The sequence below is a fragment of the Myodes glareolus genome, chromosome 2 (assembly GCF_982192425.1).
Source record: "Myodes glareolus chromosome 2, mMyoGla1.1, whole genome shotgun sequence".
Taxonomy (NCBI): Eukaryota; Metazoa; Chordata; class Mammalia; order Rodentia; family Cricetidae; genus Myodes; species Myodes glareolus.
The window spans coordinates 130,452,345-130,464,369 of record NC_142027.1 but is presented as its reverse complement, the minus strand read 5'-3'; the positions used below and the strand labels follow the sequence as shown (position 1 = coordinate 130,464,369).

The following is a 12,025-nucleotide window of genomic DNA, read 5'->3' as shown; positions in this document are numbered from 1 at the left end:
GCTTAGAACCCGTCCCATACACACGAGCTGGTGTTACATTCTTAAAGACAATAACAATAACGATGTGTATTTTAAGGGATTGCTGCAGGAGTTAAGTGCGACCACACATGACAGAGTGTGACACAGGGTGCCCAGCATGCAGCACAGCTGAGCTGAGCTCCTGAGCTCCATCCCTCTGGCTGTGTATTTATACCCTAGACCAGCATTTTAAATTTACCACAGTAATCCATCTGAGGGAGGAGGCTGTATTTCAAGAACCAACTCATCTTTCAAAGAATTCCACGCTGGCCGTGGAGAAATCGTGACATAAAATCTGCAGTGCACGCACAGGTCACCGAGCAGTAGCTCTAATCCCACGCCTGTAAAGTACTCGACACGCAGAGGCTCAGCCGCTCATCATCACACCTGATCCCCTTCTTATCTCAACCCAGAGAACAGGATTTCTCAAACCCTCTTAGAGACCTTGATTCTGATGGGTGGCAGACTTCGCCGGGGTTCCTGCCACCAGAAAATGCTGTACTGGGGTTTAGAGCCTAAGCCACCTCAGTCTTAATCTATATTCCTTTTGGAATATTCTTGGGCATCGTTAGCAGAGAGGAGGCGTCTGGCAGGCAGGCAGGCAGAGATCCCCAACATGCAAACAGAAGTCCCTATGACAGTGGTCCTCAACCTTCCTCATGCTGTGACCCTTTAATACAGCTCCTCATGTTGTGGTGACCCCCAACCATAAAATTATTTTCGTTGCTACTCCATAACTGTAATTTTGCTACTGTTATGAACCATAATGTAAATATCTGTGTTTTCCAGTGATCTTAGGTGACCCCTGTAAAAGTGTCCTTTGACTCCCAAAGGGTTCATGACCCACAGACTGAGAGCCACTGCCTCATGAGAAGACACCCATTTTATTCCCCTCAGTACCCACCTATTGGCTGGCCCCATGTTCTTTGCTTTGTCCCTGGATGTTCCTGGGACAAATAGGCTCCTGGTGTCTTTAAGGGACACTTACCAAGTTCCCCGGGGTCCCAGTGTGATTCTGTCTATCCTGTGCGTGGGCTGCACCCATCTCATTGGCCTCTGGGAGTCAAGACATCTAAGTCACAGCCCTGATCCTCATGACAGGGTGTGGCATCTTTGTGACCTTCGTCTGTTCCCCAGCAGATTTAGAGTTCTGGGGGAAGGAATCTGTGCACTACTGGGTAAAGGTCCATCCACAGAAAATGGCTCCTGTGCCTGCCTTTAAACTGGCGAAAGCAACCTGCTTTGTATAGCAAAAGCTTCATTTAGGTATTTGGAAGGAACACAGCTGCTCTTTGCTGAGAATCATGATGGATGCCATAGCAACCGGCAGTGTAACTGGGGGTGAAGTAGAGAGGGTCTCTGTGTGGATCCCACAGAGATCCTTTATAACATACCACCCCCCCACACACACACACACACTCACCAAATCACACGTGTCAGCGAGCCCTCCAGGAGGTCCCTCACGCCTACTGCAGTCACTGCCCACCTGGGCTGCCCTAACTTCTCTAAAGCATCTAGAAGCTCTTAGCTTGATACAGAGGACAGAATGGAAGGAGTTGGACCTTCCAGATTAGGGTGATATCTGTGAAGTCTTGTACATGGTCCTGTGGCAACCCTGGGGCTGAGCAAGAGTGAGCAGGTATCTAGTTTCATATCATCCTGGTGGTTGGTATTGTCCCATTTGGCATATGAGAGTGGAAAATAGTCCTTCTGTTGTCTTGTCTTGTGGTTTCGAGATAGCATCTCACACTATAGCCCAGGCTGGCCTCCAGTTCATAGCAGACCCCCATCTCAGCCTCTCTAGTGCTGCATTTAAAGGTATGCCATGTGAGAGGCAAGATTGAGCCCATGGAGCTTAGTTCTAAGAACCTTGGTCCTGGCCACTGCTTTCCATCTAAACTAACCATCCTTTGGCTTTCAGATTGGCCATCGTGACTTTGATGTAGAAAAGCGTCTCCGCCGGGACCTCAGGAGGACACATGCTCTGTTGTCTGATGTTCAGCTCCTTCTGGCCACCATGGAGGATGGCAAGACATCAGTCAGCAAGGAAGAGCTGGAGAAGGTGCAAAGTCAGGTGAGCAATGCCCTCATCAGGAGAGGGAGCTCTTCTGGGAAACACGGTCAGAGTCTCCCACCAAAAGGGAGGTGGAGATATGGGCCAGGAAACTACAGGGCAGTAGCGAGTGAGGGGCAGGACCTGCTCCCTTCTGTTGGGTAGAGTCAGTTGTGTCTGTTTGGAGGGCATGAGCAGATTAGGACTGGGATAACTGGCTGAAGGTAGTGTATGTGAGTGTATGGACGCTTTTAGTGGCTACCAGGGCTGGGTATAGGAGACACAGCTGCAGGGTTAAATATTGCAATGTCACCTCCTCGTGGAACTGAGAACAGCTGTAGCCATTTGGCTGTCTAGGTGGATGCTAATGATGCAGGTCAGGGTTTCATGAGGGTTACCAGCTGCCACTGACCAGAATCCTCTCCCTGCCCACGCCCCACCACCACCACCACGTACTGGATGGTCCGTGCATTTTGTCACCTGCCATCTCTGTACAGCTTAGTACCATCCTGTTAGTCAACGAGCAGAGGCTTGCTTGTGGATTTCGATGGTTCAGTCTGTGATCACTGGACCCCATCCTGTGCTGAGATAGAACAACTTGGGAGAGAGGGCATGGGAGAGCAGAGATGCTTATCTCATGGCCAAGAAGGAGTGAGGGAGGGAGGGAGGGAAGGAGGGGGGGCACTAAACAAAGTTCCGTCAACCCAGGAGACAGAGTGCCACCATCTCACACTCTGTGACCTTTTCTCTTCCCTTAGTGGGTCATTCTCATCCTGTTCCACCATTCTGGCTTGCTCCAGATCTTCTTTGTCTGGCACTAAAAGTCTTGTGTCCTGGGCAAGGCAGGGCACTCGCTAACTCTGTGTCCCCTTTGTGATGATTGCAGCAGCCAGATGCACTTAGTCATCATGAGAGTGCAGGGGAGCAGAGGGCACCTCATGGCTGGTTATTTTGCCCAGTGGTGGTGACATGTGGTTAAGTGACATGGCAGTAAGTGACAGAGCTGGGACCTGAAGCTTTGACTCTGAGTTCAGAATCAGGGTCTCTCTGTGTCACATTGCAACCTGTTAGGAGGAGAGTGGGGAGACATGGACATCTTGACTCAGCTGGGGCCTGAGCACCTCACAGAGTGACGACCTCACATCCCTCCCTTGTTCCTGCTTCACAGCCTCCAAGTTACCCCTGCCATCAAGTGGGTGTTCTGTCAGAGCAGATTTCTCTCCTCCCCGTTTCCCTCCTTTAAAAGTGTCCCCTGCAATCCCTCTGCAGGGTTAAGATGTGTGTTCCCAGGAAGCAGCAGTGTTTAATGAGGGCAGCTTGGGCACAATCAAAGAGCCTCACTCTTCTGAAATTCCTCTTTCCTGCTCTCCGTATCCGGCTCCCATCAAAGGGATTCACAGCCTCGACTCTGCCGCTGTTGTCATGGAAATGACTGTTAAGACAGAGCTCCTGGACCAGAGGTCAGGGTACAGTCGCTTTGGCTCCTGGCACACGTGTCCGGATGCAGGAGTCGGAGCTAATTAGATAAAGCAGTGATGGCCCCTGCTATCACTTCAACTCTTGTCTGGTGTCTGGTGTTTGTCCTATGCCCGAAGGCCCCAGGGACAGAGACAGGGAAGGCAAAGCGGGAGGGAGAGCGAGCCAACTTTGCATGTAGCTGCTGTGTATAGCACTGAGAAGTTGCCTCCATTTGTCCACATGTTTGCTCATTGGGCATTTATGCAGCACCCACTGTATGCCTCATGATGGCAGAGGTATGGGAAGGATTGTCAGTAAGGCCGGTGTGGTACCCACCTTACGGAGTCCATACCTGATGGAAAAGACAAACAGTGGCACAGATGCCAGCAGTGGGGGACTTTGAGGGAGAGAGGAAGAGGCAAGGTCCTGGGTAGGGAAACACAGAGGTCTCCGCTATCTGGGGTCAATTCCTTATGCCTGGAGGAAGGAAGAAAGCAGGGAAGGCTTGGGTTTCATCCCAAGTGGGTAAGAAAGAAGTCCCTGGCAGCTTCCAGTGGAGCCCGCTTTCTGTTTGAATTGAAGGACCTGAAGGTGGGATTTGGTTGACCACAGCGTGTGTTATTCCAGAAGAGCTCTACTGCTGCCTAAGCAGTCAGAGATTCCTGCATTAGCCCATTGTGCTCAGGAGAAGCCAGACTCTGGGGGGCTGACTGGGCACTTTATCCAAAGGTACGTAACAAGACAGGCCTGGAGCTGTGGGTGCCAGCCATCCTGGGCTCTTGAACCTTAGCTCACCTGGTGCGGTCCTCTTAACCTATGTCCGGAGTCTGGTATGAACCAGGCTTGACTTCAGAGCCTTGAGCACGGCTGCACCACAGCAAGCTGAGCATTGTTCTAGAACACCACGTTTCTAGTTCTCTGTCCCTTCCTTCTCTTTTGTTGTCAGGTCTGGGTTAGAAAGAATCTGCTTTCTGATGGTTGCTTGGTTTGATCTGGCTATGTAGCCCAGGTTGGCCTTGAATTCTCCACACTAGGCTTTCCAAGTATAGGAATTACTGTGTGAACAACCATGACCAGCTTCAGATCTGAATTTTAAACAACCACATCAGGGGCCAGAAGCCTCTTACCTACAAAACTTCCTTCACCTTGGCAGTTCAATCATTTTGCTGACCATGGGGTGATGTTTATCTGGTCTACCTCAGTTCTGTTACTTTGAAAAGATCTAAATTTTGAGTCCAGAGCACTTTGTCTGGTCTTCCAAATTTCATGTCGGGAGGGGACACAGCCAGCTCTCCCTAAAGGAGAATGTGGTCATCACCTGTTGCTGCAAACACACTAATGGGGGCCTCAGACACGGGGGTGGACCCTGGGCAATTACAAGTTGCTCATGGAAGGGTGGACCCTGAGGGAGAAGGTTCTTTAATCTTGTAAGGGTCATGGACAGAGGTGTGCAACAGGTTCAACCCCTGCCTGGGTGACCCTGAGCCGGCCCTACCTTTCAGGGATACCTGCATCATATCTCATAGAAGGTACCATGCTCCCAAAGAACACCAGATCATAGGGTCTGCAGACTTCCCTTTGTAAGATCTCCAGAATTGGGGTTGGGGTTGGAGCTGGTAGAGTGCCTGCCCAGCGTGTGTGAAGACCTGGATAAGGCAGCTTCCATCCCGGGCCTTGGGGTATGAAAGCAGGGGCATCAGAAGTTCAATGTCATCCTTAGCTACATAGCAAGTTTGAGGCCAGTCTGGGCTACATAGGACCTTGTATCATAAGAACACCCCCTAAAATCAAACCTCTCTAGGACAAGAGATAGAAAGAATACCTTGGGCAGAAGTTCCCTCCTCCACTCACCTGTATGGGCTCTTCCTCAGAGTGAAGGGTGGGGGAGCATCTTTGGCTTCTGGGTACAGTGTTTTCATAACGAGCTAATCAATTCCCACAGGGTGTTTCCCCTGAAACTAACCTGGAAACAAGCCATTCCAACAACCAAGATGGATAATTGAGATAATCGTTGCACCAGTAACATCTGTGAGACCAGGGGTTGGCGGGAGGTGACACCTGCTCCAAGGAAAGAGTGGAAGCCGGTGGCGGTTCCTGGATGCTGATTAGCTCTCTGTTCATTTAGTCCTCGCTGGGTCTGTGGCTGTGAGCTCCCTTCCCAGAGGAGGCCCGTGATTGGTTTTGTTAACTGGGGGTGAGGGGTTGCACACAGCTCTGTTGCTTACTCTACTCACACTCAGGGTCCTGCTCTGTCCTGCCTGCTAAGACCAAAGCTCCCATCGTGGGTCTCTGGCACTGCTCTCAGTAGTGCTCCCAAACTGGTGTCCTGTGCTCTGACTGCCTTTGTTAAAAGCCACTTGAATGTCTCCTGTGGGGAAATCTCTCAGATTGCTGACTTTGTGTCTTGTCCAGAGAGATTTTATTGCACCTCATTGGGGTCCCTTATGCTGGAGATGAAAACCAGGGTGTTGACAGAGGATCTATAGTCCTGTAGTCCTGTAGGTCCTGTCTTGCCTGGTCCTGTAGTCATTCAGTCCCAAAGAATCACACAGATTGCATCAATTATAAACTGATTGGTCCAGTATCTCAGGCTCTTCTTATTAACTAATTCTTATATTAGTCCATAATTCGTGTCTATGTTGGCCATGTGGCTTGATACCTTTTTCGGTGAGGCAGTCACATCTTCCTTCCTCTGCAGCTGGGTCATGACTGGTGACTGTGCTTTCCTCTTCCCAGAATTCTCATTTCTCTGCCTCTGCTTCCTGCCTGGTCACCCCGCCTATACTTCCTGCCTGACTACTGACCAATAGGCATTTTATTAAAAATAATACAAGTGACAGGATAAAAGACTATTGTCCCACAGCACTTCCCCCCTTTTATTTTTAAAATATGAACTCTAATCTAATATCCTTTTTTTAGCTTTTCTCCTGACCATTATCTATAGCAATGTGTAGCCAACATTCTAAACAAAGGAAAATATCCATAGTCCATTTTAGGGGAATGTGGGTATAGTTTTCCAGGTTACTTCCTGTGATTGGGGGCATTGATAATCTCATGAAGACCTAAAGAAAATTGAGAATTTCTTAATTTTCTTAATTTAATTTAATTTTCTTGATTTCTTAATTTCAAATCCTGACTGGAGTATCCTGTGAGGCTTGATCATCTCAAGCAGCAGTCTTCGAACTGTTTGGATGTAGAACTCAGACATCTGGGCCATTCCTTCTATCAGAGATTTCTCGGGGCGGGGGTCTTCCTTGGTCAAACCTGATTTTTCTTAATGCAGAATGAATTCAGTCCCTCATTTCCTGTGGAAACAAAAGCAAAACCTCTTCTCCAAAGTAACATATCTTCTGACTTAAAATTTAAAGTCAAAGTGTTTTCAATATATATATATATATATATATATATATATATATATTGGATTAATCCAACAGCATTTATAATCAAATGTTTTTTAGCAGCTTTTTCTCCTTCCTCAGGATTCAAAAAAATTCAAAGAGAACACAATAATATACAGTATCCAGATTCTCTGTGTGTTTTCCACCTTTACTTGGCTTTATTTTAAACACTAATTCCTTTATTTTTATTTTTAATTTTTGGCTTTTTGAGACTAGGTTTCTCTGTGTATCTTTGGCTGTCCAGGAACTCACTCTGTAAACCAGGCTGCCCTTGAACTCACAGAGATCTATCTGCCTACCTCTGCCTCCAAAATTCTGGGATTAAAGATGTTTGCCGCCACACCTTGAACTCACAGAAATCCGCCTGCCTCTGCCTCCCAAGTGGCTATGGCTTATCAGGTAAAGTTCCAAGCATCTGTCTCTGGTGGCTCCATGGCTTGCTTCTCTCTGACTCCACCCATCTTTCTCCCAGCATTCAGTTTCATCTTTCCCGCCTACCTAAATTCTGTCCTGCTATAGGTCCAAAGCAGTTTCTTTATTCATTAATGGTAATCACAGCATACAGAGGGAAATCCCACATCACCAGGGCTTTGTATATCCCAGCTGGGCACTGCTATCAGCCCAACCTTGCCCACTGGGGATGAAACTCAGGACTTTGTATATCCCAGCTGGGCGCTGCTATCAGCCCAACCTTGCCCACTGGGGATGAAACCCAGGACTTTGTATATCCCAGCTGGGTGCTTCCATCAGCCCAACCCCGCCCACCACTTGAACTTCAGAGGAAGATTCTGAAGACCTCAATACAGTCTTGGTTGCTTGCATGCAAGATCTACAAACAACTTCCCACGGTCCTTTGAAGCAAGTCTAGGTTCTCAAGTCTGACCCATGGGGGGGTCCTGCCCAGCTCCTCCTCTCCAGTCCCACCATCATCTCCAGCAGTGTCCCCCACTGCTGTCCTTCATGTCCCTTCCACCTTGTCAGCGCTTCATGAGCTATGCCTTTGTGGGACTCTGGTTTCCGCCTTCCGCTTCCTCTTTGCCCAGTGGATATCTGTCCTCTGAAGCTGACTTCAGCATCCTCTCTCAGTGCATCTACACCTCCCGTGGCTGGGACGAAAGGTCCCAAGGTCCTGCCCTCATTCCTGTGTCACTAGCCATCCAATTTCCTCCTTCTCTGGAGTCACAGGGGCTGTAAGAAGCAGAACTGTAATTCAAACTCAGATCCAGAGGTCCAGAGGTTGACCCTGGGACATCACATCCTTCCAGAAGCTCTGGTGCTCCGGTGGGCCCTTCCCCCACAGATGGTGATTGGGCCATTAAACCTTGCCCATCTCCACCACAAATTCCCAGCTGTGATTAACTACCAGCCTGGGGCTTCCATCAGAGAAGACTGATAACCCCGGATCTGTCCCCAGTGCCCTTAATTGGGGCATTTGTCACCATGTGTCACCATGCTTCCATGAGACAGTAGAGGAAATTAACAGGCCTGGAAAGATTCCCTGATGGGAGCCTTTGTGTGACCAGGCACCTTGGAGATGTGTCTCCCCAGTCTGCAGCCCAGAACAGTGGCCTCACTAGGTGTTTTATTTGAAGAACTTCTGTTTTTTTTTTCTGTAAAGACGATGTTAGAGGGAATTGATTCAATATTAACCTAACCTCCTGTCAGGGGAGATAAAGACTGTGTTGTAATTGGCTGGAAACGCGGTGGTCACAGGTTTGTTCACCCACTAATATTGACACTTCCGAGGCGGTGATGAACGAAGCATGAAGAAGGCCCCACTTTTACATCACAGGCAGGGAAATCTAGTTTTCTGTCTAAAGGATGGCTTCTGCTCACCTGGGGAGGGCCAAGCAAGCAGCCTGAGCCCCCAAGGTGACACTAACAGGAGAATCAATTGTTTGCTTGATTGATACCACCAGGCTCCATGCAGTGTATCCTGTATCCCCAGGAAAACATGAACCCAGTGGCTTCTGGGAAGCCAGGGCTGGTGCTTGGAAGTGTGTCTGCAGGAGCAATTCCCCAGTGACCACACAGGCTGCCGGCCATCTCCATTGAAGGCTGGAGCACTGTGACCCATGGGAGGGAGCACACACCGAGTTTCTGGGTTTTGTTGTTGTTGTTGCTTTTTGCCTCCCTGCAGCCCGTGGGTGGGGTCTGATTTCTACCATTAAATGTTCACACTTAACTTTGCCACATAAATATCTGCATGCATCCTCAGTCGGGGCCCTGAAGCTGCCACAGGGGCAAAATTTTTCCTGTCTGTTTCTGACCCAAAGGTGGAGGACTCCCCATGGCAACCACAAACTGAGACTTTAGGGCTTGCCCTCATGTTCGTCCTTGTTAGCAGTTTCTTTATGCTGCAGAGTTAGTTCAAGGCCAATTGAGTAAAACCTGTCTTAAAATAAAACAAGCAAACGAACAAAGAAACGAGGTCTGGGGATGTACCAGGTGAACAAATGCTTGCTGAGCATGTGCAAGACCCTTTAGACTACTCTAGACACATGAACCATAGTCTCCATGGAGAACAGGATAATCCTGGAACATTTAGAAAACTCCCAAATGATGATGATTGTCACCAGGTAGTGTTGGAACTTGTCTATTGGGTCTACTGTCCACAGACATGGTTGACATTTTCTAAAGCTTAAAAACATAGATATGTATGTATGTATGTATATATGCACACACACACAGAGTCGTGTGTGTGTGTGTGTGTGTGTGTGTGTGTGTGTGTGTAGGGGTATGTGAATGAATGTAGGTGCCCATAAAGGCCAGAAGAGGATGTTGGAGACGCTGGAGGTAGAGTTAGATTAGAGACAGTTGAAAGCCACTTCACATGAATTCTGGAAGCCAAACTTGGATCCTCTGGAAGAGCAGCAAGTTCACCTAACCACTGAGCCACCTCCCAGTTCTCAGTGGACGCTGTGTGCAGAGACAGCTTTTGCTGAACGTGGTTGGGGCTGTCTGCAATGTGGATTGTAGGTGACCCTCTCTGGAGGAGCCCTTCAGTCTCCCAAGTGCCAAGGTGGCATGCCCAGCTTGGAAGTGTCCAGTCTAGCCCTGCAAACTCTGTGGAATGTCCCCTGTGACATTTTCAAATCCCTCAAGTTGTTCAACCAGACCCAGATATCTAGGATCTAAGCTCTCACGGAACACAGCATTTCTGCTCCACTCTCTCCATATGTCAAGCTGCCTTGTCTAGAAGCCCTTTAAGTCCAAAGAAAACATTTCCCCAAGTATTTAAAGCAGGCAAATGGCTTCTCACAGGAAAGCAAAGCCATCCCTGGCCTTACAGTTGCTGTGTATGTGAGGGGGATCTCAGTCACCCTCTCTGAATGCCAGTGGCGGTGCTGGAGAGGCAGTGGGGTATGGAGACAAAGTAGGGGTGGTGGAGAAAGAGCAGGGATGGGGTGAGTGACAGTGGGCGATGGGGAGAGGCAGTGAGGGGATGGAGGCAGTGGGGGCAGGGAGGCGGTGGGGGCAGGGAGGCAGTGGGGGCAGGGAGGCAGTGGAAGGTCCCTGGTGAGGGCTACAGTGGGGAAGAGGTCTGTAAGCAGGAGTTGTATGCAGATGGGTATGGGGGATCCAGGAACACTTGGGTCTCGAGCCTTAAAGACTTGAAGCTGACCTTGTCAAGTCATGTGTCACCTTCTTCCCCTGCCACTGCAATGGGATTCTTCATCTGTGAAAGGATGGGCTGCTTCGTGGGTTGTGGTTTCCAGCTGTATCCAGTGGCCACACAGGACCAGAGGGAGTGTGGAAATTTCCATCTCCCCAGGCCCATGGGAAGGAGGATGTTCTCCTTTGTGTGTGGAGAGCCTAGAGGCCCGTTGCCCCACCACAGCGGTCTGTTCCACCGCTGTTCCATGTCCTTTACACATGACAGAACGGTGGCACACTTAAATACGTGCCACACACACACACTCACATACACATTCATACACTCACACACACATTTGCATACACACATACACTCATACATAACTTACACATTCACATACACATTCACACACTCAGACATTCACATAAACACACTCACATATACACTCATACAGAACATACTCTCTCTCCCTCTCTCTCTCTCTCTCTCTCTCTCTCTCTCTCACACACACACACACACACACACACACACACACACACTCATACATTAGTTTTGCAGCTTTCTCCCAGTCTGTGTGTGTGTACCTTTGATTTGTTTGCTTACCTGTCTCAGGTTCTGAGCCACCACCTACTCAGCTCAGCTTAAGTAGGAAAGAAGCTGCAGAGAAAATGGAAAGGTCTGCTGTTCTGATGTCTGCAAGGTTGGCTGTATGTCGATGTTCCAACTGTATCATTACAAATGTGTCTCTTGGCCTGGGCTTGCCCAGCGTGTGAGTGCCCTGACTTTGTCATTTGTGCTACCGGAAGGAAGGTCTCTTGTCATCTTTTACCTCAATGTCCTTAGTGCCAGGTCATCTTAGGAGGGTCATAGGCTTGTCACGATCACAAACACATGGACCTTTGGGAGACAGACGTTTCTCACAGTCTATAGAGATGAGTGGAGACTGAGTGGTGCCCAGGCTCAAGTTCAGATCCGGTCGTTTACTGTATCTATAACTACAAAGCACCAAGCCCTCCACTTTCAACCAGCTAGGTTGGGGATGACCGCTGTACAGGTTAGATGGGCTACACTTGAAAGTGTCCAGGCAGTGCAGGTCTCGGAGCAAGAGCTCGCACAAGGCTCATGTGTATGCCGTCCACAGATTATAGAGAGTACAACTCATTGGCTGTATCCTGTAGGACTGCTCAATGTACAGAACCACCCCACCCCCATGTTTTGTGGTTGAGAAAAAACTCAAAGGCTCTGGGAAATCTGCTCAAGGTCATGGGCACACTGGAACTCTGTATTGTCTGCTCTCTGTTTTGTTCCTACCCACAGTGTGATGTCCAAGCCCCCCTCAGGGTAGATGGGTATATCACCTCATAATGTCTGGTGATGTTTATATCCAGAGGATCCGGAGAGTCAGGGTTGAACTGGGGATGGACACAGATCCACTGAACAGAAGAACAGCTCCCGAGTCCTTGGTAGCCAGCTCCCAGGACTGGAGCAGATCTCTGAAGA

At 49.0% G+C, this 12,025-nt stretch overlaps 1 protein-coding gene across 1 annotated transcript in view; it reads left to right on the top strand.

Annotated features, from left to right (window-relative positions):
- The window catches only part of Myo18b (myosin XVIIIB), a 201,965-nt gene that overhangs the window by 101,007 nt on the left and 88,933 nt on the right, over positions 1 to 12,025 (top strand). Inside the window, exon 33 of the mRNA XM_087898172.1 lies at positions 1,940 to 2,092. Coding sequence (XP_087754298.1) covers positions 1,940 to 2,092 — 153 coding nt within the window. The remainder of the gene's footprint in view (positions 1 to 1,939; positions 2,093 to 12,025) is intronic.